At 41.3% G+C, this 27626-nt stretch overlaps 1 protein-coding gene across 5 annotated transcripts in view; it reads left to right on the top strand.

Annotated features, from left to right (window-relative positions):
* Window positions 1–27626, top strand: part of baz1a (bromodomain adjacent to zinc finger domain, 1A) — a 100103-nt gene that overhangs the window by 18163 nt on the left and 54314 nt on the right. For all 5 annotated transcript variants that reach the window (XM_068039307.1, XM_068039305.1, XM_068039306.1 and 2 more), the window contains exons 8-16: window positions 516–624; window positions 1595–1776; window positions 2221–2316; window positions 6342–6480; window positions 7544–7690; window positions 11176–11271; window positions 11374–11598; window positions 12001–12166; window positions 13237–13344. In XM_068039307.1, the coding sequence (XP_067895408.1) occupies window positions 516–624; window positions 1595–1776; window positions 2221–2316; window positions 6342–6480; window positions 7544–7690; window positions 11176–11271; window positions 11374–11598; window positions 12001–12166; window positions 13237–13344 (1268 nt within the window). The remainder of the gene's footprint in view (window positions 1–515; window positions 625–1594; window positions 1777–2220; window positions 2317–6341; window positions 6481–7543; window positions 7691–11175; window positions 11272–11373; window positions 11599–12000; window positions 12167–13236; window positions 13345–27626) is intronic.

Consider the following 27626-nt stretch of genomic DNA (forward strand, 5'->3'; position numbering starts at 1 on the left):
CTCTGAAATTCCCCCACAATGTCAATATGGCAAAAATAATGCTATTTCTATTGACATAAAAATCCTGTATTTGTTTTTGTACTATAAATGAGAAAAGTTGGTGTAAGACAGTTGCTTACTGCAGTTTGGCATAGCTGGTTGGTTAGCTGAGAATGCATTGACTTGACCAGACCAGGCTTAAGAGTTTAAAGTACGTTCTGATTGTTGTTTCCTCATGGATTTCTTTGCTCCCTTCCTCTTTCTCACATGTCAATTTCCTCTTTCTGATTTGGAAACTGCTGCTCAAAACATTTCAGTAGGGGCATAAATATGAACTGGTTGATAAATGTACAAAGTTGAATTAGGGGACAGAATGGGCAAGTCCTCTTTCCTCCATCAGTCCATAGAAAATTTCTTGCTAATGTCTGATCCACTTTTTTTTTCATAAGGCTGCTTATTGGCAACATAAGAATTTTCTGTAACTTTTAAAACCCAGCTAAAATTGAAATATCAGCTGAACTAGTATTTTTTTTTAGTCCCAGTCTGATAGTGCTACTGATGGGGAAGACATGTCAAGATATAGAAACAAATCTGCACGTGAAATTGAAAAGATGCGCAGGCAAAAGGAAGAAATGAAGGCAATAGGTATGTTCTTCATTTTGCATTCGACAGCAGGCAGTGGTATATTTCCAGGCTGACTATCGCTGCATGGTAATTTTCCGTGAGGGTACATGTATGATGGGAGTTCAGCTTCGGATTCCATTTCCCTTGCCTTCCCTCTGGGAGACTAGAACATGTTAAAGGTGCAAGTAGGTTATTGTGCATGATGGGCTGAATGTGGGGATTAAAGGTTTAACAGGACACTAAGATCATTGAGGAGCATCTGAGATTGGGCATTGAACTAGAGGCTAAGGTCCAAAGATTCTGACAGGAGTTGAATAGAGTGACTTCAGTTTTGCCACTATTGAATTGACGAAACTTATTCTCCACAGATGGTGGAAGGCTACAGCTAAATGCTGTCACAGTGCCATAACATTTATAATCTGCCCTTAATGACTGATTACAGATAAATTAGCTGAGCAGCACAATGCACATGATACAAAGAGCCATAGGTGGAAGTTGGGGTTAGAGGTAATCATGTAGCAAGGAAAGAGAAGTTATTGTAGGGCTTCTGCAGGCTATGTTGGACCTGATAGCAGAAGAACAATGGGAGGGCAGTACCAAAGATGTGGACCACTTGGGGCAGGAAAATGAGCTGGTCAACATGTCAAGGGCTTTAGAGAGATTGAAGGCAGATAATGAATTACGGTCTCGAGTAGGGTATCCATTATTCTAGGGTGCACAGATTTGTGGGCAGTAGAGCCCAGACAGGCTTAAAAGGGAGGTGTTGCATGCAGTTGGTTGCCAATGGTATGTTTGAGAATTCTGAGGCAAAGGATAGGTTGGCGATGGGATGAGATGGAGAGCTTGACGAGGACTTGACTACAGTTTTGAAGTGGGAAATGTGTACATGTCTGAAATTTGCCAAGATTATTGCCAGAGTTGTGCTATTTCATTTTAATGTTTTAAAAATGAAGTTTCTACAATGTTAATTACTTTCATATTTCTCTGAAAGCAAAAAGGAGGAAAGAAGAGGAACTAGCAAATGAGTTAAAGAAAAGAAAGGAGGTCTTGGAAGCTAAGAAGAAAGAAAAGGAGGACAAAGAAAAGAAAAAAGAAGAATTAAAGAAAATATTGGAAGAAGAAAAAATGAAAAGGAAAGAGGAAAAGGAACGAATAAAGTTGGAGAAAGAGAAGGTAATGAGTAAAACCTGCAATAATAGTGTAAAATGCAGTCTAGGAGTGAGTTTTTCCGCAACTATTTGGCTTGGTTTAAAAAGTTTTTGGCAGCTGACAACACGTGAATTGTACTTTAGCAGTGCTGTGCACATTTCTTATAGAAATGTAGCAAATTGGCACATTGTGTTCACACTGTTAATTTTTGTCTGAATTTATGTGCAGTGGAAGACTTTATAATGTTTTTTGTCAAGCTCGCAAAGAGGGGAATTTAAATCCTGATTTATATTTTGTTGACCAGAAATATGATTCAAAATGGTGTGTGCTGGAAATGATTGAATTTAAAAATGGAAACGGTACTCCATTTATATGTGCCATTTATATGGAAGACTGATTTTAGAAAGGTTTGCTGCATATGCTATAAAACAATGTAAAGAACAATTTTTTTTGGAACAATCTAACTAGGAAAGAGAAAAACTACGAGAAGAAAAGAGGAAATATGCAGAATATCTTAAAGAATGGAATAAGCCCCGTGAAGATATGGAATGTGAGGACTTAAAGGTACCCATGGAATTTTACATTTAATAATAGTTCAGTATATCTATTGATAGATTTTCAAAAATCCTTGAGTTGATAACGCCCAGTGCATTTGAAATCAATGGATACATGTTTGCTGTTTTTAGTCCCTCCACAGGATGGTGCAGTTATCTCTTTAAAAACATTGCAAACATCATTGCTGTCTTCAGCTTCATGCAACAAGCACAGCTGTAAAACAAATCATTTTATTTGAGTTCATAGTCATTATGGCACAGATGGAGGTCATTTGGCCCATCAGGTCCATGCCTGCTCTCTGTAGAGCAATCCAGTCAGTCTCATTCCCCTGCACTATCCCCGTAGCCCTGCAAATTTATTTCCGAGTGTCCTTCCAATTTCCTTGTGAAATAATTCACAATCTCCATTTTTACCACCCCCATAGGCAGCTAGTTCCAGGTCGTTGCCACTCAGTGTGTAAGAAAAAAAAGTTCTTCACATCCCCTTGCTGATCTTATCCAAAACCTTAAATCTGTGTTCCCTAGTCCTTGTACCATCAGCTAATGGGAACAGATTTTCTTCGTCTTCCTTGTGTAAACCTGTCATAATCTTGTACACCTTTCAAATCTCCCCTCATGCCTGAAACTATTCTGATAAATTTCCTCTGCACCCTCTCCAGGACCCTTACTATCCTTCCTAAAGTGTGGTCACCAGAATTGGACGCAATACTCCAGTTGGGACCTAACCAGAGCTTTATAAAGGTTCAGCATAACTTCCCTGCTTTTGTACTCAATACCTCTATTTGTGAAGCCCAAGATCCCATGTACTTTGCTAACTACTCTCTCTCAATGTGTCCTACCACCTTCAAAGATTTATGCACATGTACCACCTCCCACTCCCCGGTCCCTCTGTCCCTGCACACGCTTTAGAATTGTGCCTTTAAGTCTATATTGCCTCTCCCTATGCCTTCTGCCAAAATGCATCCTCACACTTGTCAGTATTAAATTCCATCTGCCACTTGTCAACCCATTCTGCTGGCCTATCTATGTTCTGTTGCAGCTGATTATCATCTTCACTGTTTGCCACACCTCCAAGGTTGATGTCAATGGCAAATTTTGAAATATCATGAGCCACGTCATGGGAAATTTTAGTATATTAAGTTTCTTGCAATTGTATGTTCTTCCTGTGTCATTCTTTCTGTATTGATTGATTTTTTTGTTACTTTTGTGGCGTTAACCCATTTAAATGGGTAGTGCCTGGTAACATCAATGAGAAATACTGTAATACCAATCATTGCCATTCAATCTTCCCACCACACAAGTAATTTTATATTGCTGTTCCATTATTCAGTTTCTCCTTCCCCCAACCTCCCACCCCCCCAAGTCAGATAAATTAATTTGGTAGATTTTCATATTTCCACCATCAGTATGACTCCTGGTTTCCCCTGCACCTCCTTTTTCTCCTTCCTCTCCTTCCTAACCTTCATGTTTCACTTTTGGCCAAATTGTGTGCTGCAGTGTTGTATTGCTCTGCTAACCTCGCCCTGTTCTGTCCTGCTGCTCCTTTCAATATAATCTTGGCCTGTTCAAATTTAAATTTAAACATTTTGACTCTAAGATTGTCAAAATGAAATTTTTATTGAAGTGTAGCCCCCACTTAAAATGTTCATGTTTAAAATGGGCAGTCGCTTGTATAGGCCAAAAGGCAGTAACAGTTATTCATTTGCAATAACGTCAGTTTCAAAGTTGCCCATTACTGCATCTTAGTACTCCTGTTCCTGGCAGAAACAGTTGTCTACTTATATTTGCACCTCATTAAAGGGCATTGAATGTAATAATTGAGGCAGACCACTTCCCTTGGGCTATATCAGCTTTGATAAGTATGTTAATTCCTGGCTTTGTTTTTAGCCACTGCCTTTGTGTTAGTAATTCTTCCATTTTATTTTCCTCATTATATTTGGTACTTGCTTTCTGACCTCTGTTCTTTTCCCTCATCTGTATGAGAAGTTGCTACTCTCCATCTTGCAACTATCCAAGCTGACATATGAAATCTGGTGTTTGTGTGGAATTGTGGGTGCAATCTCACAACTCTGAAATGCTGATGTTTAGGGCTAGTGATCCCAGAATGCAAATCTTGTGTCGGGATGAGGATTGCTGTCAACCATTACTTTCTCCCTACTGTCAGAATTACTGTCTCCATATTTTCCTTTTTTTTTGCCTTTTTGTTTCCACAGCTTCCTACAATATCATAATTCAAAATTAATACTATTCCATTATTCCGGCCATTGTGTATAGTGGGCAAATCACATTTACATACACATGCCAGTTATGAGTACTGAGGATTGTAATTAAATGTTTAAACAGCCTCGATGGTGTTAAATGGGTGCTGAGGGAGGTAATGTGGAGGAATTGAAAGAATAAGAGCTTAAGGGGGAAATGTCGAGGAAGAGATACTGAGAGCGGATGGGATGTGAAATGTGGGTTGGGGGGGTGGGTGCCATGGCAGGTGATGGATGAAGAATGCAAGGGAGGTAAGTATCAAGGCATAGGAATGGGAGCAGGAAGAGGTTGTGGGGGAAGGTGGGTGTGCAGCGAAGAGGGACTGCTGAGAGTGAGAACTTGTAGGGAAGATGGAAAGATGATTGGAGAAGTGAGTGGGACCAGATGAGGCAATGCAGAAAGGGCTTGCAAGCTGTGTTTTCCTCTTGCTTGCAACTGGAAGGTGTGACCTGTAGTCCTCGGGGGGGTGGGGTGGGGGGGGCTTCCATGCCATCTCTGAACCGAAAAGAGCAACAGGACATAGCAAAGAAGTAGTAGAGGGAAATAGCAACACAAAGATTGGACAGCTAAGAGAAGCACAGTGTGCTCTGGGCCTTGACCAGGAGTAATGCAACAGGAAATCCACACACAATATTTTAAGTGGTTATTATATCATGCAGGCATAATTTGTTGGTAGCCCTATTGGAAAATATATTCCCATCTCACAGTAAACGCTAATAAACATCTGCAAATATAATGCATTCAAATTCTTAGTACATTTGTTTCAGGTACTTTGTTTCATACCTGCGTGTTACTTAATGCCTATGTGACTGCTTGATAGTCGAATGCTGGTTCAATGACTGCATTATTATAATGAATAACTTTATAATTGCTAATATCTACAATACTCCCAACCACCACTAGGAGGTGCTGCTACTCAAGTGCAAGTGTCTCAAGTTGATGTCTTTTCATACTTGAATAAATTAGTTAATTGAATGTTAAAATTAAGTACTCTGTTTTATAATCATTCATGGTATTGATGAATTCCTTTGCTCCCAGCGATATTTAAATAACAATGTCTGTCTGTGCCATAATTGCAACTATTGGCTGCATTTAAAAATCCATATTTTCTTCCCTGCTCAAACTGAAGTTAGCTGTTATGAATAAGTACAGTTTTGTCTTGGTTTCAAAATTAGTATATTGATAACAATGTTTATATAAAAATGTAGCTGCTGTTCTGCATTTCAAATATCTTGGCTGTGGTTCAAAATGTTGCACTTCATCCTCTGCTTGCCTTTTGTGCTGCTCCCTTTTTACCCTGATGAAACTAAATGCTTTGACATTGCTACTGGCTGCTCAGACCACATTTAATTTCTTGAAAATCTGTTTCCAGTTTCAAGATGATTAAACCATTTTCCCCCGCAGAATTTTGCAAAAAAATTAGGTTTAAAACATCACCCTTAAATTTATGTATTCACAAAAGCTTAAAGGAACTGACAGATGAAAGGTAATTAAAATCATAATTTCCAGTAAGATTAAATGTAAAAAAAATTGTTCAGCCTTTATAATTGAACATCTCACACCCATTGTGTTGAAGCAATCATTGGCCCCAGCCATTCAGGGAATGTCTAGTATGGAACTTCACCTAATATGTTTTTTTTTTAACTTATGGCTCCTTGGTCATAAGACCTTTTTTAATTGGCAAGTTTATTTGTGATAACACTGAACCGGTTCCTGGTTGCATTTGAATAAATATTGCAAGATGTTCATTGTATACGTTTGTTTTTAAATCAATAGGAACTTCCGGTTCCAACACCTGTGAAGACCAGGTTGCCATCAGAGCTTTTTGGTGATGCGTTAATGGTTCTGGAGTTTTTACATGCATTTGGAGACCTTTTTGACCTCCAGGATGAGTTTCCAGATGGCATGACTCTAGGTAATGCTTTTGTATTATATGAAATATGTAGTAATGCAAGTAAAATGCACAGTCATGGGTAATATTTCTGGTTGAAAGCCTACATTTCTACCACAGGTTTATCCAACTGTAGACAAAATTTGTATTTTGTTCTCTGGCTCTAAGTGACCGTAGCAAATTTATATTTATTGCCTATCCCTAGTTGCCTCGAGTTACTGCATTTCTTGTGATGCTTCCACATTGCTGTTGGTAGGGAATTTCAGAATATTGAGCGAGCAACAATGAAAATGGTGATACAAGTCCCCAGACAGGGTAATGTGTGGATTGAAAATAGTGTTCACATAACATTGCTGTTCTCAGTCGTAGGGGTTATAGAGAAGGGTAAGTTGCTGCAGTGTATCATGTAGATTGGGCTTCCTGCAGCCACAGTGCACTGGTGGGCATAATATAAGAGCCCAGCAGCAGGTACACGTATTAAGTGTTGGAGCTGCATCCGTCATTACCACATTCCTGATATGACCCTTCTAGATGTTATAGGCTTTTTAGCGATCAAGAAATGAGCTGCTCATCTGAATGACCAACCTCTGCTCAGCTCTTGTAGCCAAACTGGTCCATTTAAATTTCTGTATTAACTTGCAATTAAATGTTTTGTAGTTGTGTGGTGTTTAGAGACTTCTGCATTAGAAACCCATGTCGTGTTTGTTTCTTGATGTTTGGGCCATAGTAAGAAATTGAATTCACTCAAAGCTGCAAAGTTCCATAACTTCCCTTGGATGAATAGGTTAGAGCCAAAGCAGCTTGCTTTTAAGGAAAAATTCCTTTTGCAAAAGCGGTTGTTTATAATAGGTCAAAAACATAGCTGCAAACTTTCATCAATAAAACCTTCTTTGAGGTGCTCTATCGTTCCTGAAAGATAGTCGTTTGAGGTGGAGTGAAATTCAGTACTGTTCTATCTTTGCTTTATTTCCACTAAAATCATAGCTGTAACCTACATTTATCTAGTTTATGGAATATTTGTGGTTGTAAGATATATTGTTGAAAGTTTTTTTCACATCTGATGATTTTGTTTCTGATTAATTCACAGAAAGCCTAGAGGAAGCGCTTGTTGGAAATGACACTGAAGGGCCTCTCTGTGAATTGCTGTTTTTTTTCCTAACTGCAATTTTTCAGGCACATGCTGAGGAAGAGGAAGAAGTAGCCAAAGAACAATTGAAAGAGGCTGACCCAAAAGGTTGGAGATTGTTCTGTGCCTGGTACAAAGTTTTTTTTTTCTCTAACAGCATAAGCAGCAAATTACACTGACATTCATGATCTTCCAGTTGATGGATTATGCCAAAATGTCCTGAGAAGCTCATTAACATATATGAAGACCAGCATATAACCGGTGGAAATCAGAATAAACAATCAAGAATTGCCAAAGTTGCACCATATTCTTTCAGCTCCTCCTTTATGCATGAAACATAGGAACAGACATAGCTGATTTAATCCTCAAGCCTGTTCCACTATCCAGTGAGATCATGGCTGATCTGTGACTTAACTCCACATACTTGCTTTTGCCCCATTTTCATTTAATACCTTTGGGTAACAAAAATTTATCAATCTCTGTTTTAAAATGATCTCTCATCAATTGCTGTTAACAGAAGATAGCTCCAAACTGCCTCCACCATTTGCATGTAGAAGTGTTTTCCTTATTTGATTTCTGAAAGATCGGTTCTAATTTATGGGCTATGAATTTTCATTTCTGCCAATGCAGCCACAGGTATGAACACAGCCAGCCACTTTATAAAAAAAAAAAAAATTATTAAAAGCAGCCAGTTAATTATTTGGTTTTACACAAAACTTGCTTTATTCATTTATTTTGGCACATGAGGACTGGAAACTGTCGGAATATGCACGCAATATTCACCCTGGGAATGGCAGGATCAAGCCCGAACACTAGGCACCAGCTATGAAATAACTAGGAGGCACAGTTTAAAAATGAGGCGTCTTCCATTTAAAAGGGAGATGAGGAATTTTTTCCAAGGGTCGTTAATCTTGGGAATTCTATTCACGACAGAGCAGTGGAATCTGGGTCATTGAAAATATTTACGGCTGAGTTGGACAGATTTTTGATCTACAAGGGAGTCCAGGGTTATGGGGGGGGCAGACAGGAAAGTGGAGTGAAGGCCACAATTAGATCAGCCATAGCCTTATTGAATGGTGGAGCAGGTTCGAGGGGTCGCATGGCCTACCCCTCCTATTTCTTATGTTTAACGCAGTCTCGCCTTGTGACATGGATCTCATTATAGCAGGGTACCAGTGTAGTTTCTGTCTATCTACGCTATCTGTTCCCCTTATATCTTGAAAACTTTAATCAAATTACCCCTTAGCCTTCTAAATTCCATGGAAAATAATCCTAGTTTGTGTAATCTCTCCTCATAATTTTGCCCTTGGAGTTCAGGTAGAATTCTGCTAAATCTATGCTGAATTCCTTCCAAGGTCAGTATATCCTCTTTAAGGTGTGGTGCCCATAATTGCTCTCAGTACCCCAGGTGGGGTCTAACCACGGCTTTAGCATGACTTCTACCTCCTAGTATTCTGTTCTTCTAGATATAAAGGCCAGCATTCCATTAGTTTGTTTGATTTCTGTACCTGTTCTTCACATTTTAATAATCTATGAACCTGAACCCCTAAGTCTCTTTGGATCTCCACTGTTTAAGCTTTTCACCATTTAGAAAGTACCTTATTCTATTCTTTTTATGTCCAAAGTTTATGACCTCACATTTGCCTACATTGAAATCCATTTGCCACAGTTTTGCCATTCACTCTATCAATATGTCTCTGTAATGTCAGACTTCCATCTACACTGCTTACATTGCTGCCTATCTTTGTACGTCAGCAAGTTTGGACATGTAGCTTACCATCCCACCATCTCAGTTAATAAATAAAGTGAATTGTTGATCACTGATCCTTCTGGGACACCATTAGTCGCATTCTGCCAATTAGTGTACCTGCCCATTATCCCTACACTCTCTCCCTTCTGCCCAGCCAAGTTCCTAACCAGGTCCACAAATTGCCTTCAATTCCATGAGCTTCAACTTTAAATAACAGAGGAACTTAATCAAATGCCTAATGGCAGACCTGATAAATGCCGTCCATCGACATTCACTTGTCCACTACTTTAGTAATTTCTTCATAAAATTCAAACAGGTTCAGCAGGCATGAGCTACCCTTTACAAATGCATGCTGGTCCCCTCTGATCAGCCAAAAATTTTCAAGGTGTTTACTTACCCTATCCTTAATTATAGGTTCTAATAATTTCCTGGCAAAAGCTGTTTGGCTAACTGATTTCCTTCTGTCACTTTTCTTAAATTACAGAGTTACCTATGCAATTTTCCAATCTAAAGAAACAGTTGCTGAAGTAAGAAAACTTCAGAAGATTATGGTTAGGGCATCTACTTCCTTTAAAACCCTGGGATTTAAAACATCTGGCCCTGGGGATTTGTAATTTGTTAGTGCCATTAATTTCTCCATTTATTTTCTTGCTTTCATTTAATTTTGTTGAGTTCCTGTCACTGATTCAATAATAGCTTCCTTGGGATGTCTGCCTAGCTGACCTCTTCCTTTCGTGTAAATACTGATGCTGATTCATTCTTCACGTCTGAAATTTCCATATTTTCAATGACGCTATCGCATCGTTTTTTAAGAGGCCCACTCTTTTTTTTTCCTTCTGTAATTGTAAAAGTTTTGTCAATTTTGGTATCTCTTGCAAGTTTCTTTTATATTTTTTGTAGCTTTTGCTATCTGTTTTGTCACCTTTTGGGTTTTCAATTTTTTTTTGCAATTGTGATAGAGGTGCAGAAGATATATTGGTCTCTGAGGAGAAATGTGTATATTTTTTTAATTGCATCAAAAATCGCCATAACCACCAGCAATATGACTCTGGGTCCTGATGCACTTAAAAATATAGGTGTAAATCAACAGCGCATAGAAGAGTGAAAATTTGCATGAACTGCACTTTTGTATGGGGGCAGAGTTTTGTTAATGAGTGCAGTGTTTTCATGGAATTCACCTGAGATCAAGGAATTTCAGGCGTGGCATTAAAACAGCCAGAAAACAGTGTGCCTGAATTTGCCCCTTCTAGCATAATTTTTATGGGAAAGTTTACAGGAAATTCCAGTGGCGCTGTTGCTCTTATGCAAAGTATATGATGTTAGGGCAGTTTTATGACTATAGTTCAAAAATGCAGTTTTCGCCAGCTTTTTTGGTTTAATTGCTGATGTAGTTCAGAAACTTAATGGTAGATGTTGCAAAAGGAGCCAAAGAAAGTTGGAATTTTAAACTTGTACTGCTGATTTAAATTTGCATCCAGGCTCCTAATTTGTTTGGAATATTTTTTAATCCTGTCGTCTTCCTACCTCCAAATTTATAGTTCTGATAATCCTAACCCTGCCACTTGGCAGAAGCTACAATAGTACATAAATTTGAATTTCATTGTAGTCTTATTAGCAGTGGGGGTGGATGGAGAAGAGGCTGCACAGAATTGAAAAGCAACCTGATACTTGGTTTAGATGCAGTCAGCTTGCTCATTAAACGTATCTTGGCATAAAGAGATTTCAAAATACAGTATTTTTAGTCATATTGCGCTGAAGATGTGTTCTTGAACCTGCCTTTGATTATGCACAGAAACAATCAATGAACCTCTGACACATTTAAACATGTGAATTTTATTTATAGATTTAACCGATGCTTTGGATGAAGATCTAGATCCTACTAAAAGTGCAGTCTCTGCAGTTGCAGCTTTTGCAGCTGCATGGCCCCAGCTCTATCAAGGTGCTTTTCATTTTTCATTCCAGTCTGCATTTGCAATGGGAAAACTTTTATATTAGTTGAACAGGATAATCATCTAAATGTTTTCCTGCTTATTAATTGCAGGCTGCACATTGCGTGATTTGGATCTTGATAGCTGCACGCTGTCTGAAATCCTCCGACTTCACATTCTGGCAGCAGGGGCAGATGTGACACCAGCTAATGCAAAGTATCGATACCAGCAACAAGGTGGATTTGATGCCACAGATAATGCCTGTGTCGAATTCAGGTTGAGCAATCCAGCGCTGTTGAAGAAATTAACAAATACTCCAGTGTATGATTTGACATCAGGTAATGAAGATATCAGACAAAAAGAAAATTTTAAAGCTTGTTTTTCTTTCCTGCTATATAAGTATTTGCTCTGACAAAAGTTTGATTCGTTTCTGATTCAGTACTTACAGGGATAGATTGTTCACTTATTGCATAATTGAGAATTTTTAAAATAAAAGCATGAAAACATGTTTTTTTCATATCACAAATCAAACGTTGCCACTTCTCTAAAGTTTTCAAAGAAACAGATGTGCAAGACTAGGGACCCAAAGTTTCTTTTACATATTCGTACATATGATCAGTTAAGCCATCAAAAAGTGAAGAATAAATTTTGTTCATAGACTAGGTCAGTAAGCACAAAACATAAAATCCATGTGCGTGTTGAAGTGGCATGTTATAATCGCTTTCATATTCTTTTGTCAGCGGAGAAGCTGAAGGTACTGCATGCTCTGTGTGGACAACTGCTGACTCTGGTTTCCACAAGGGATTTCATTGAAGATAATGTAGATATTCTGAAGCAGGCAAGGCAGGAATATAGGGAACTGAAAGCTGAACAACACCGCAAAGGGAGAGAAGAAGCTGCAGCAAGGTATGGGCTACATACACGAATACCTGATGCAAGTTGCGACAGACTAGCTATGTTGCAATCGGTGAATAAGTTATTTAATTATGTACAGCTATTGTGGATGAAAAAAGCTTGTATTCACATAGTGCCTTTCATGGCCTTCGGCTATCCAAAATCAATTCAGACTAAAATAGTTATTTTTGCGGCATAGTCACTATTAGGTTGGCAAAGTGACTGTCACCATGCAAGGTCCCAACAAATGAAATGAATGATCAGTTAATTAGTTTTTGGTGGTGTTGGTTGCAGGAGGAATTTTGGCCAGGATATAAAGAAATTCCTGCTGTTTAATGGTAAATGCCATCTGAACAAGCAGACTGCACCTCCATCAATGCAGCACTCCGTTGGTCTAGATTGAGTGTGTGCAATTGGGCTTAAACTCCCACATCTTTTTGTCTGAAGCATGCTAAACAAGTCAATTCTGCTGTCAATTGCTGCATTCACTCCGCACAGTTGCACTGAAATTTGTGCAAACGTTTTTCAGTACTGAAGCAGACGTAATTCTACATAGCATCTTCAAAGCAAATTATTGATCCATTCCACCGAATTATTTCCAGTAATCTTGCTTTCTTAACTGCCTGCCATCACTTGGGACATGCCCTGTAAGTATAATGGCATTTCTTTAAGGAAGCTATTACTGAGGTTCCAGTTATAAATGGATGGTTACAAATTAATTATTTTAATAAAGTTTGGTTAAAATTGAGCAAGGCTGAGGCTTTCCTAAAAGTGGCTTCCAGCATCGAATTTTGCATTGGTTTTTGAAAATCCACATCCTGGAGATTGGTTTCACAGTAGTTCAGATCACTGCTTTCAAGATTTCTTTCCTCTCGTCTTCCTGGTGCAACTACCCCTGCCCCTAGTGTCTTTTTTTTTGTTTTAATCCAGTTTGAAACCTGCGTTCTTTCCTCAGAAAAACTGGAGAAATGTCTATTTTCCCTTCATTGTGGAAAAGATAGCATAATTGCAACGAATTTCATACTTGTGATGTTTTCTTGCACATAGCCTTAGAAAGTGAAATTATAGTTGTTACCTTACAGATATCGCAAGAAAAAAGAAGAGCGACTGAAAGAGCAAGAACAGAAGATCAAGGATAGGCATGAGCAGATAAAAGAAGAGGAGCAAAGAAACTCAAAAGGAAATGCAATGTAAGTTGTTTTTTTTTAATGTTGGCATATTGAAGAAATAATAAAACATCTGGTGTGATGAGCAAGGACAAGTGCATATTGGAAACCTCAATGCATTCTGGACATATAAAGAATTACAATCCAGGTATAGAGCTAAGTTGTGCTCTAGTCTTAATTTTTTATGAAGCAACATGAGTGTTTTGTTTTTAAATCAAGAATTGCAATTTTAAAAACCTGTGAATAGACTACTCTAGTTACCCAATTTGTCCATTATACTACAAAACAACATAGGACATGTCGAGAAGGCACACTGTCATCTTCAAAGACTTGTGTATGTGTACCCCAGGTCTCTGTTCCTGTATTCCTTTAAAATTATAGCATTTAGTTTGTATTACCGCTCCTTATTGCTACCAAAATGCATTGCTTCACACTAAAGGGCTGCAAAGGAAACCCGACCCGAACCCGACGCATATCGTCAGGTCGGACCACTGGCATTTAGCCCATGTACTAATGTAAAAGCCTGCTACCCGACCCGACGACATGTGTCGGGTTCGGGTCGGGCTTCCAGGTCCAGCATTCGGGCTCAGGTTGGGTTTCCTTTGCAGACCTTTGCTTCATGCTACTTTGTCCAGTTTCACTAGCCTTTGTCTTCCTGAAGTGTGGTGTTATCCTGCTATGTTTCCAAGTTTAATGTCATCTGCACACTTAGAAATGATGGCGTGTATACCCAAGTCCAGGTCACTTATATTTCAGAGCATTGGTCCCCACACTGACCCCTGGTGGACACTGCATATTTCCCTCCACTCTGGCAAAACAGCCATTCACTTCTGCTTTCTGTCCCTTAGGCAATTTTGTATCCATGCAGCCACTGCACGTTTTAATTCCATGGGCTTCAATTTTGTTAACAAGTCTTTAATGTGATTATCTGTCAAACTCCTTTTGAAAGTCCCTGTACACATCAACCACTCAATCTTCTTCAGCCCTCTCTTACTTCATGAAAGAACTCAATTAAGGTAGCCGAGCACAATTCACTGTTACGATATGCATAAAGGTCAAAGCATTTAATTGTACTTATTTCAAACTTGATTCTGTTTTATCTATCGGAGTGCACTTTTTCCTCTGTCATCTGTGTCCACCCTCCTGAGTCGTCGTCCTCTTCTCCCCTTTGACCTCCTTGTCTCGAGAGACAATGAGTAAGCGCCTGGAGGTGGTCAGTGGTTTGTGGAGCAGCACCTGGAGTGCCTTAAAACAGCCAGTTCTAGAGTGACAGACTCTTGCACAGGCGCTGCAGATAAAATTAGTTGTCAGGGCTGTTACACAGTTGGCGCTCTCCTTGCACTTCTGTCTTTTTTCCTGCCAACTGCTAAGTCTCTTCGACTCACCACTCTTTAGCCCCGCCTTTATGGCTGCCCGCCAGCTCTGGCGATCACTGGCAACTGACTTGTGGTCAGTGTCACTGGACTTCATGTCATGTTTGCAGACGTCTTTAAAGGGGAGACATGGATGGCCGGTGGGTCTGATACCAGTGACTAGCTCGCTATACAATGCGTCCTTGGGGATCCTGCCATTTTCCATGCGGCTCGTGGTCAAGCCATCTCAAGCGCCGCTAGCTCAGTAGTGTGTATATGCTGGGGATGTTGGCCGCCTCGAGGACTTCTGCGTTGGAGATACGGTCCTGCCACTTGATGCCAAGGATTCTCCGGAGGCAGCGAAGATGGAATGAACTGAGACGTCGCTCTTGGCTGACATATGTTGTCCAGGCCTCGCTGCCGTAGAGCAAGGTACTGACGACACAGGCTTGATACACTCTGACTTCTGTGTTTCGTGTCAGTGCGCCATTTTCCCACACCCTCTTGGCCAGTGTGGACATGGCAGATGCCTTTCCCATGCGCTTGTTGATTTCTGCATCGCGAGACAGGTTACTGGTGATAGTTGAGCCTAGGTAGGTGAACTCTTGAACCACTTCCAGAGCGTGGTCACCAATATTGATGGATGGAGCATTTCTGACATCCTGTCCCCTGATCGTTTTCTTGAGGCTGATGGTTAGACCAAATTCGTTGCAGGCAGCCGCAATCCTGTCGGAGTCTCTGCAGACACTCTTCTGTGTGGGATGTTAATGCAGCATCGTCAGCAAAGAGGAGTTCCTTGATGAAGACAGGCAAAGTTGAACAACCTGCCATCTGATCTTGTGTGGAGGAAAATTCCTTCTTCAGACTTGAACGCATGTGAGAGCAGCAGTGAGAAGATGATCCCAGACAGTGTAGGTGCAAGAACACAGCCCTGTTTCACGCCACTCAGGATAGGAAAGGGGTCTGATGGGGCACCACTATGCTGAATTGTGCCTTTTTATATTGTCATAGAATGAGGTGATGATACTTAGTAGCTCTGGCGGGCATACAATCTTTGCTCGTAGTCTGAAGAGACCACGTCTGCTGACTAGGTCAAAAGCTTTGGTGAGATCCATGAAAGCAACATAGAGGAGCATCTGTCTTATGTGGCATTTCTCCTGTAGCTGGTGAAGGGAGAACAGCATGTCAATGGTGGATCTCTGCTCAAAAGTCGCACTGTGCCTCAGGGTAGACACGCTCAGCCAGCTTCTGGAGTCTATTTAAAATGACTCGAGCGAAGACTTTCCCCACTATGCTGGGCAGGGAGATTCCACAGTAGTTGTTGCAGTAACCGCGGTCACCCTTGTTCTTATAGAGGGTGATGATATTGGCATTGCATATGGTACTGCTCCCTCATCCCAGCACAGGCAAAGCAGTTCGTACAGTGCTGAGAGTATAGCAGGCTTAGTACTCTTGATTATTTCAGGGGTAATGCCATCCTTTCCAGGGGCTTTTCCACTGGCTAGAGAATCAATGGCATCACTGAGTATCGATTTTGTTGGCTGTTCGTCCAGCCTTTCCATGACTGGCAGAGACTGGGCTGCATTGAGGGCGGTATCAGTGACAGCATTTTCCCTGGAGTACAGTTTTAGGTAGTGCTCCACCCAGTGATCGATTTGCTTGCGTTGGTCAGTGATCGTTTCCTCTGCTTTAGACTTGAGAGAGGGGGGGGGGGGGTTATCTTGATGGTCTATTTACCGCCAATTTCTAGTTTAAAATATTCATTGTTTGTAGCTAGTCTCCCTGCTCATGTTCCGTTTAAATTTAGGGTACATAATACCTTTTTTTTTCTTGAACCTTATTTTTGAGTGAGAAATAATTCACTTTGAACTAAAACACTGAAGTATCAAACCATTGTTGCAGTGAATGTGTTAGCAGGTTCCATTTTTTTTTTAAAAAAAAGGTAATTATCTACAACTTTAGGCATCTTGTTTCTTTTATCCACCGCCGCACCAAATTAGCAAAGGTCCTACAACGGGATCGTGCATAATGGTCTTCAGGCCATTTTAATGCATCTGGTTCAATCTCTGGCCACTGATCTCAGCTCAAGTAGTGGTTCATGAGGGGAAATCACTTGTTCTTGCTCCTGGTTACTACCTAGTGATTTCTTGTTGGAAGTGCATTTGGGGGAACACTGGATGAGATCAGGATTCGACTCCATTATAAACCTTTCATCCTTTCCTGAGGTGGAATAAACTTCCATAATTGTAATGCTTGCGAAATAGCAACAAATGGGTACGATCCGATGGGCATTACAAGATGTGGTTGCAAGGTGACCAAGGCTGGGAACTGAATTCTCAAGGGTACTTGATATTTTGGAAGAATAGGCAGCAAAGAAAAGTTGGTGGGGTAGCTCTGTTAATAAAGGATGAGATCAATACAGTAGTGAAAAAAGTTATAAAAACAGAAAATATTGGAAATATTCAGCATACTTGGCAGCATCTTTGGAGAAAGTGTTAGTTTCAGGTTTGTGACCTTTCATCAGAACTGGGAAATGTTAGAAATGCAATAGGTTTTGAGCAAGTTGGCGGACGCGGTGGTTTTGGGGAGGATGGGAAAAACAAAGGGGAAGGTCTGTGGGTGGAGGGCAAGAAAGATTAAGTGACAAAAGATTTCATGGTGCAAGGCCAAAGGGACTTGTAATGGGACAAGTAAAGAAACAAAAAATGTATCTAGAGGAAGTGTGAATGGCAGGATAGCTGCCATCTGAACACAAAGGAGATAAGAGAAACGAGCAAAAAACAAAACCATCAAAGAAACACGAAACAAAATAGGCGCAGGGGTTGCAATCTGAAATTTTGTTGAACTCCATGAGTACAGAAGGCTGTAAAGTGCCAGATTGAAAGATGAGGTTCTCTTCCTCGAGCTTGCTTGAGCTTCATTGGAAGACTGTAGCAGGTCAAGGACAGAAAGGTCAGAATTGGGAGTAAGGTTGAGAATTAAAATGGCAGCTAACTGGAAGCTTGGCGTCATGCTTGCAGACTGAACGAAGGTGTCCTGCAAAGCAGTCGCTCAGTCTGCCTTTAATCTCCCCAGTGCAGAGGAGACCACATTGTGAGCAGCAACTGTATACTAAATTGAAAGAAGTACAAGTAAATTGTTGTTTCACTTGGCAGGAGTGTTCAGTGCCTTGGACAAGAGAAGGGAGGAGGTGGTATTATCCCAATAGTAGAAAATAGGGGGCAAAAGGGAGGGAGAAACAATTAGCACTAGAGAAAAAGTCCTAGACAAACTTGTGGGACTGAAGGCCTGGTGGCCTGTGTCCTAGGGTCTTAAAAGAAGTGGCGGCAGAGATAGTAGATGCATTGCTTGTAATCTTCCAAAATTCCCTAGATTCTGGAAAGGTCCTAGTAGATTGTAAAATCAGACATGTAACATCTCAAAAAAGGAGGGAGACAGAAAGCCAGAAACTCTAGGCCAGTTAGTTTAACATCTGTCATTGGAAAATTGTTGGAATCCATTATTAAAGAAGTAGTAGCAGGATATTTTGAAAATCATAATACAATCAAGCAGAAGCAACATGGGAACAGTGTTTGACAAATTTATTACACAAGAGCACAAGAAATAAGAGCAGAAGTAGACCGTATGGCCCATCGAACCTGCTGCGCCATTCAATACCATCATGGCTGATCTTTGGCTTCAATTCCACTTTCCTGCCTGCTACCCATATCCCTTGATTCCCTGCAAGACCAAAAATCTATCTATCCCAGCCTTAAATATATTCAATGATGGAGCATCCACAGCCCTCTGGGATAGAGAATTCCAAAGATTCACAACCCTTTGAATGTAGTAATTTCTCCTCATCTCAGTCCTGAATGATTGGCCCCTTATCCTGAGACTGTGGGCTGAATTTTACACTGCCCCAGCCGTTCGGATGGTGGTGTGGCGACGGCGTAAAATTGAGTGGGAGGCTCCAGGAGGCCTACCCACCCCGCTCCCGCCTCCATTCAACTTTACAGTGGGGATGGCCTGCCCACCCGAGGCCAATCAAGGCCCTTAAGTGCCCACTTAAAGGCCCTCCCCCGCCTCCACGGGTATTTTACCCGTGGCAACTGGGCATGCTGGGGGCATGAAAGACTGCCCAGCGATAGCTGCTGGCCTTTCCACGTGCCGGGTGGGGGGGCCATGGCAGTTAGGCACAGTGTGCCCGATTTGAGGGCCGCCCCTATGTCCCAACCCACCCCCAGGACACAAGATGTTCCCCTCCCCCACCAAACGACCACTTTAACCTCACCAGAAAAGGATTGATCTCCCTAGTGAGGCATGCCCAACTTACCTTAACCCCTGGCTCCATGTCGTCAGCTGGGCTGGAGTCGCAGCAGTGGCCACCGCTCCTGGTGGCGGCGCTGGGACTAAGAGCTGCCGGCCCACTGATTGGCCGGCAGCTCAGTGAGGCGGAACTTCCTCCCTCAGGCTGGTGGAAGTCCTGCCTCAGGACAGTTAAAGCCCAGGGACTCATAAAATGTGGGACGGATCCCCGGGCCAGGCGGAAGCTGGTTCACCACCAACTTTTACGTCCGTGGCGAATTCCCATCCCCCTAAGGTAAAATCCAGCCCGGTGTCCGTGTTTTTGATTCCCTGACCAGTGGGAACAATCTGTCAGCTTCTACCCTATCAAGCCCTTTCAGAATCTTGTATGTCTCAATTAGATCGCCTCTCGTCCTTCTAAACTCGAGAGAATATAGGCCCAATTTACTCAGCCTCTCATCATATGGCAGCCCCCTCATCCTAGGGACCAATTTAGTAAATCTTCACTGCGCTACCTCCAGTGCAAGTATATCCTTTCTTAAATGTGGAGACCAAAACTGCACACAGTATTCCAGGTGCAGTCTCCCCAAAGCCCTATACAATTTTAGTAAGACTTCTTTATTCCTGTACTCCAGGAAGATCTTGTTGCAATCCCCTTGCAATAAAGGTAACATGCCATTTGTCGTCTTAATAATAGCCTGCTGCACCTGCATGTTAACTTTGCGTTCCTTGTACGAGTGCCCCCAAATCTCTCTCAACATCAACACTTATCAGTTTCGCACCTTTTTCTAAAAAAAAAATTCTGCTTTTCTATCTTTATGACCAAAGTGAACAAGTTCACACTTCCCTACATTATACTCCATTTGCCATCTTGTTGTCCACTCACTTAACCTGTCTATATCTATTTGCAGCCTCTCTGTATCCTCCCCGCAGCTTACCTTTCCACCAAGTTGTTTTGTATCAGTCAACTTAGATTCATTACCCTCTGTCTCTTCATCCAAGTCATTAACATAGTGTAAATAGCTGAGGCCCCAGCCCTGATTCTTGTGGCACCCCACTATTCACTGCTTGCCAACTTGAAAATGCCCCATTTATGACCACTCTCTGCTTCCTGTCAAGCAATCTTCTAGCCGCACTAATATATTACCCCCAACACCATGAGCACTTATCTTGCCTAATCTTTTATGTGGCACCTTATCGAATGCCTTTTTAAAATCTTCTGGTTCCCCTTTACCTACCCTACTAGTTACATCCTCAAAAAACTCTAATAAATTTGTCAAATTTGTCTCCCTTCAGTAAAACCATGCTGACTTGTTCTAATCATACTATGCTTTTCCAAGTGCAATGTTAAGACTTCTTTAATAGTTTCCAGCATCTTCCCAACCACCGATGTTAGGCTAATGGCCTGTAGTTCCCCGTTTTCTCTCTACCTCCTCTTGAAAAGCGGTGTAACATTTGCCAACTTCCAATCTGACGGGACCATTCCTGAATCTAAGGAATTCTGGAAAATCATAGCCAGTGCATCCACTATCTCTACAGCTATCTCTTTTAGAACCCGAGGATGTAGGCCATCTGATCTAGAGTTCTTTGAAGATGAAACGAGCAGGGTGGATAAAGGGGAGTCAGTAGATGCAGTGTATTTGGATTTCCAAATAGTATTTGATAAGGTGCCACATAAAAGGTTACTGCACAAGATAAGAGCCCATGGTGTTGGGGTAATATACTAGCATGGATAGAGAATTGGCTAATAGAAAATAAAATTGATATAAATGTGTCATTTTCAGGTTGGCAAACTGTAACTAGTGGAGTGCCATAGGGATCAGTGTTGAGGCCTCAACTATTTACAATCCATATTAATTACTTGGATGAAAGGACCGACTATTGTAGTCAAATTTGCTGACGATAATGAAGATAGGTGGGAAAGCAAGTCTTGAGGAGGACGCAGTCTGCAAGGGAGTATATAGGAGGGTTAAATGAGTGGGCAGAAATCTGGCAGATGGAGTATAATATGGGAAAATGAGGTTTTCTGGTTTGGTAGGAAGAGCAGAAGAGCCAAATATTTAAATGAAGAGACTACAGAATGCTGCATAAAGAGGGATCTGGGTGTCCTTGTATGTTGAAACACAAAGATCCAGCAAGTATTTGGAAACGCAAATGGATTGTTGGCTTTTATTACAATGAAGATGGGGTATAAAAGTAAGTAAGTCTTGCAACAACTGTACAGGGCGTTCGTGAGTCCACACCTAGAATACTGTATACAGTTTTGATCACCTTACTTCAGGAGAGTGTACTTCACATTGGAAGCAGTTCAGAGATGTCTCACTAGGTTGATTGCTGGGAAGAAGTGGTTGTTTTCTGAGAAAAGGTTGGGCCTACACATTGCAGTTTAGAAGGATAGGTGATCTTATTGAAATATACATGATTCTGAGGGGGCTTGACAGGGTAGATACTGGTTGCTCACTATATAGAACCCCAAATAGTGAGAAAATGATAGAAGAACAATATGTAGGCAAATTTCTGAGTGCAAGAACAATAGGGCAATAATAGTTGGGGATTTCAACTACCCTAATTTCAACTGGGGTACAAACAGTGTGAAGGGCACAAAATTCTTGAACTGCATTCAAGAGAACTTTTTTACCCAGCACGTAACAAGTCCAAGGAGAGGGGGCGCAATTCTAGATTTAGTCTTAGGAAATGAAGATGGGCACGTGGATGAAGTAGCTGTGGGTGAGCGTTTTGGAGAATCTGACCATAATACAGTTAGATTTAGTATTGTTATGGAGAAGGACGGAGAAGAGGAATAGAAGTTCTAAATTGGGGGAAGGCAAATTTTATGAAGTTGAGAGGTGATCTGGCAAAAGTGAACTGGATACAGCTACTTGAAAGAACTTCAGTAGCAAACTAGAGGGAGGCATTCAAAAGCGAGATTCTCTGGGCACAATGTAGACATGTCCCCACAAAGAAAAACGGTGGTACTGCCAAATCTAGAGCCCCCTGGTTATCTTGTGTTCCCAGGGTTTTTTTTGTATTAAAAACTTAGAATTCTGTGTTTTTAAAAAAAAAAAACTGAACAAGGATTTCAGTGGACGTTGACACCTGCAAATAGTTGAGATTTTTGGATGTTTTGAAAGGAAGCTGAACGTGTACACAAGAACAGGAAAGCAGGCAATTTTAAAGAAACCAGCAAGGGGTTTGACCACCTCCGAGCACAACTTTGAATGACAAGGGCGACTCTGTGTCTGGACATGTGACCAGTTCAGGAAGGTTTTACTTTCACTTCGGACCTTTTTTAAAAAAAAAAAGCCAGTGATTTGGATGAAGTTTGAAATTTGGTTTTTGACCTGCCTGGAGATTAGAGAGGAAGACCCAGAGAAAGTGTTGCTTTTCTCTGTAAAGGAATTCAACATCTCTTGAGAAAAAACCCTGTATTTCAAAGGTGGCAGATTCCTATTGCCTCCTGTCTCTGAAGAATCCCTGCATCAAGTGTGGTTCCTATCACCTCCTGTGTGTTGAGAAATCCTGAAATCTGAAGAAATCTTTCACTGCTATATTGCTGCTGTAAGACCTAAGCAGACCTAGTGCTTCAACCCTGATGGAAGACCTATGTGAAGCCTGCTGCAGTTGAATTGCCTTGAAAGCCTACCCATCCACAGACTATTCATCAATCTCGCCTGGAGAGACATCAAGTGGCATCCGACTAGTCGACTCTGGGATACCTCACCAAATTGAAGAACCTCCCAACAGAACTTGACAAACTGAGTTATTTTATTCATTTTATTTGTAGGAAATGGCTGTAAACCAAAATCCTTTTATCCCTGGTGAACCATTTTTTAATGTATGTGCGTGTGCACGAGAGCTAGGGAAATAAGGAGCTTTTCGTATATAGATTTATTTCATTACTGGTTAACACTTTTTTAATATAGTTAATTTTGTTGATCAAAGAAACCAGGTTTATGTGCTTTATTCTGGGGGACAAAGAGTATGTAATTAGCTGTTCTTCGGTAGATGGGAAAATTTATTGATATGCTGTGACCCGTGGAGAAGTGGGACTGAATTAACAGTGCACCCATCCCGCCTCAGTCGTAACACGAGAAACATACAGGGTAAGATAAAGCAGAAAAAGAGAGCTTATGACCGTCACAAAAAACCTAATACTTTAGAAATCCTAGAGGAGTATAGAAAGTGCAGGGGTGAAGTAAAAAATAAAATTAGGAAAGCAAAGAGAAGACATGAAAATATATTGGCAGGTAAAATCAAGGAAAACCCAAGATGTTTTATCAGTACATTAAGAGCAAGAGGATAACTAAGGAAAGGATGGAACCTATCAGAGATGTATAAGGTAACTTATGCGTGGAGGCAGATGATGTGGGCATGTTCTTAATGAGTACTTTGTCTCTGTCTTCACAAATGAGCGGGATGATGCAGACATTGTAGTTAGGAGTGTGAATTATTAGATACGATGAGCATAATGATAGAGGAAGTACTAGAAGGTCTGACATCCTTGAAAGTGGATAAATCACCAGGACCAGATGAATTGTATCCCAAGCTATTAAAGGAAGCCAGGGAGGAAATAACATATGCTCTGAGGATCATTTTCAAATCCTCACTGGATACAGGCGAGTTACCAGAGGATTGGAGGTCTGCTAGCTTTGTACCTTTGTTTAAAAAGGGTGCAAGGGATAGGCCAAATCATTATAGGCGGTTAGCCTGACCTCAGTGGTGGGAAAATTAATAGTCATTTCTGAGATAGGATAAATGTCATTTAGAAAGGCACTGATTAATCAGGGATAATCAGCATGGATTTGTTAAGGGAAGGTTGTGCCTTACCAACTTAATTGAATTTTTGAAGAAGTAACGAGGAGGATTGATAGTGCAGTGGATGTTGTCTACATGGATTTTAGTAAGGCATTTGACAAGGTCCCACGTGGCAGACTGGTCAGAAAAGTAAAAGCCTATGGGATACAGTGACAGGAAACAAAGGGGTAATGGTCAACAGATGTTTTTGCGAATGGAAAGTGGTTTCCAGTGGCGTTCCACAGAGCTCTCTGGGTCCCTTGCTGTTTGTGGTACATTTAATGATTTGGACTTTTATGTGGGAGGCGTGATTGGGAAATTTGCAGACGACACAAAAATTGGTTGTGTAGTTGATAGTGAAGAGGTTAGCTGTGGACTCCAGAATGATGGTAGTTTGGTTGAGTGGGTGGAAAATTGGCAAATGGAGTTCAATCCAGAGAAGTGTGAGGTAATGCATTTGGGAGGGCAAACAAAGCAAGGGGATACACAATAAATGGTGGGATATTGAGTGGTAGAAGAAATGAGAGACCTTGGAATGCATGTCCATAGGTCCCTGAAGGTGGCAGGACAGGTAGATAAAGTGAAGAAGGCATATGGAATGCTTTCCTTTATTGGCTGAAGTATAGAATGCAAAAGCAGGGTTGTAATGCAGGAACTGTATAAAACACTGGTTCGGTCACAGCTAGAGTATTGCGTACGTTTTAGTCACCACATTACAGGAAGGACATAATTTCTTTGGGGAGAGTGCAGAGGAGATTTACAAGAATGTGGCCAGGGCTGAAAAATTGCAGCTACGAGGAAAGATTGGATCGGCTAGGGTTGTTTTCCTTAGAACGGGGGAGGCTGAGGGGTGACTTAATTGAGGTGTACAAAATTATGAGGGGCCTGGATAGAGTAGACAGGAAGGACCTGTTTCCCGTAGCGGAGAGGTCAATTACCAGGAGATACAGATTGAGGGTGATTGGCAGAAAGATTAGAGGAAAACCTTTTTCACACAGAGGGTAGTAGGTGTCTGGAATTTGCTGCCCGGATTGGTGCTGGAGGCAGAAACTCAACTCATTTAAAAGGTACCTGGACCTGCATCTGAAGTGCTCTAACCTGCAAGGCTATGGACCAGGTGCTGGAAGGTGGGATTAGAATGGGCGGCTAGTTTTTTTTCTCAGCTGGCGCAGACACGATGGGCTGCATGGCCTCTTTTCATGCTGTAACCTTTCTATGGTTCTTGAATGTTCCCCTCATGGGGGAATCTGGAACTAGGGGGCATAGTTTCAGAATATGGGCTCTTCCAGTTAAGATGGAGATGAGGAATTTCTTTGAGGGTTGTGTATCTTTGGAATTCTATACCCCAGGGAACTCAGGTTGGACTGAGAGTCTGACCTGGACAGGGGAAAAATATCATGAAAGTGATGTCACAGGACAAAAGGTCACATGGGTTAAGGATAGCGGGAAGCTTTTGACTTAAATTAGTCAGCCAAAAAGTAAGACTAGATCAATTAATTGGTATAAAAATCTAAATCATTTTGATAATTTCATATCACAATCATATTCAATTAATCAGATCTGGGGGCTAAGGTTAAAATTCAATAGTAAGGAACAGTAATGTTTAAAGGGCTCTGAATTTTTCAGTAAAATCTGAGGCATATAGCTAACTGTTAAGCAAAACATTTAAGTTAACTCATGATAAAATAAAGTGGTCAGCGCACGGGAAGCAGCAGATTGGCAAATAATCACTTATTTAAATCTTAACTGACTTACCTAAAATATACTTAATAGTCTAACAAGTAGAGCCATGGCAGGGAATCTTGGGCCTGTGACATACACGCTCTGTACCATGTGGGAACTCCTGTGACCTGGACAACCGCACTTGCAGGAAGTGTTGTCAGCTGCAGCAGGCCAAGCGCTGGGTCTCGGAGCTTAAGTGGCAGATGGCACTAGTGCGGTATATCTGAGGTTAAGAGTTTTGTGGATAGCATGTTTCTGGGTGTGATCATCCTGCAGCTTAAGGGTGTGCAGGCAGAGTGAATTGGTGACCACCAAGCAGGTAGTGCAGGAGTTCCCCGAGTACATTTTGCTGTCCAACCAGTATTCGGTTTTGAATACTGGTTAGAGTGCTTCTTCTGGGGAGTGTAGTTAGAGTCAAGTCCATGGCTGGCTCAGCTGTGCAGACAGGGCAGGAGGGAGTTGGGGAAAGCAATGGTGAAAGGGGAATCTATATTGGAACAGCCAGGTGTTTCTGTGGCTGCAGACGTGAACCCAGGGTGGTATGGTGCCTGCCTGGGTCAAGGATGCCACCGAGCGTCTACAGCGTTGTCTGAGGGTGATGGTTGTGGTCCATATCAGTACCAATAACATAGTTAGAAAGAAGGGCAAGGTCCTGCAGACAGATTTTAGGGAGCCTGGAAAGAAACTAGCAAAGACCTCAAAGGTAGTAATCTCCAGATTACTCCTAGTGCCATGTGCTAGTAAGTATAGAAATAGGAGGTTAGAGCAGATGAATGTGTGGGTGGAGAGATGATGCAGGAGGGAGGGCTTTAAATTCCTGTGACATTGGGATTGATTTTAGGGGAGATGGGACCTATAAAGGTCGGATGGGTTGCACCTGACTAGAGCTGGGACCAATGTCTAATGGGGAGGTTTGATCATGCTATTGGGGAGGGCTTAAACTAACCTGGGAGCCAGGTGATAACAGAGGAAAAACAAGGTTCACAAAGTTGGGAGATACAGATGGCACTAGAGTAAGAACTAGTATAATATTAGGTGGGGTCGGTGTAAGAGGGAATGCAATAAGGTTGAAATTAGATTTACTGTGCATGTATGTGAACAGAATGTTAAATAAGATTGGTGAGCTGCAGGCACAGGCAGCCAGGTGGGAATATGATGCTGTGGCAATAACGGAGACCCAGCTCAAAGGAAGACAGGACTGGGTACTAAATGTTCCTGGATGCAAGATGTTCAGGAAAGATGTATTGATTTAAAGAGAATATTGCCATGCTATAGAGAGAGAGAGAGACTGACAGCCAACATAAAGGGAATCCAAAAGTCTTCTATAGGCATATAAATAGTAAAAGGGTGGTAAAAGGAGGAGTAGGGCCATTTGGGGACCAAAAAGGGGATTTACACATGGAGGCAGAAGGCACGGCTGAAGTATTAAATGCATACTTTGCACCTGTCTTTACTAAGGAAGAAGATAATGCCAAAGTTGTAGTGAAATAGGAGGTACCTGAGACACTGGGCTAAAAATTGATAGAGGAGGTATTAGGCTGGCTGTAGTTGAAGTTAATAAGTCACCAGGACCGGATCAGATGCATCGGAGGGTACTGAGGGTGGAAATTGCAGTGTCATTGCCCATAATCTTCCAATCCTCCTTGGACAAGGGGATGTGCCAGAGGATTGGAGAATTGCAAATGTTAAACATTTCCTTTTTAAGAAAAAGGATAAACCCAACAACTATAGGCCAGTCAAGTTGACCTCATGGTGGGAAAGCCTTTAGAAACGATAATCTGGGACAAAATTAAGTCACTTGGACAATTGTGGGTTAATGAAGGAAAGTCAGCTCAGATTTGTTAAGAGAAAATTATGTTTAACTAACTTTGAGTTTTTTGATTGAGAGGGTTGATGAGGGTAATGAAGTTGATGTGTACATGAACTTCCAAAAGGCATTTGATGAAATGCTATATAATAGGCTTGTCAGCCAAATTGAAGCCCATGGAATAAAAGGAACAGTAGCAGCATGGATATGAAGTTGGCCGAGTGACAGGAAACCATAGTAGTGAATGATTTGTTTTTCGGACTGGAGGATGGTATATAGTGGGGATCTTCAGGGATCGGTATTAGGACCACCGCTTCTCTTGATCCATAATTATTACCTAGACT

This window comes from Heterodontus francisci, chromosome 9 (genome assembly GCF_036365525.1).
Source record: "Heterodontus francisci isolate sHetFra1 chromosome 9, sHetFra1.hap1, whole genome shotgun sequence".
In the NCBI taxonomy this organism is placed as follows: Eukaryota; Metazoa; Chordata; class Chondrichthyes; order Heterodontiformes; family Heterodontidae; genus Heterodontus; species Heterodontus francisci.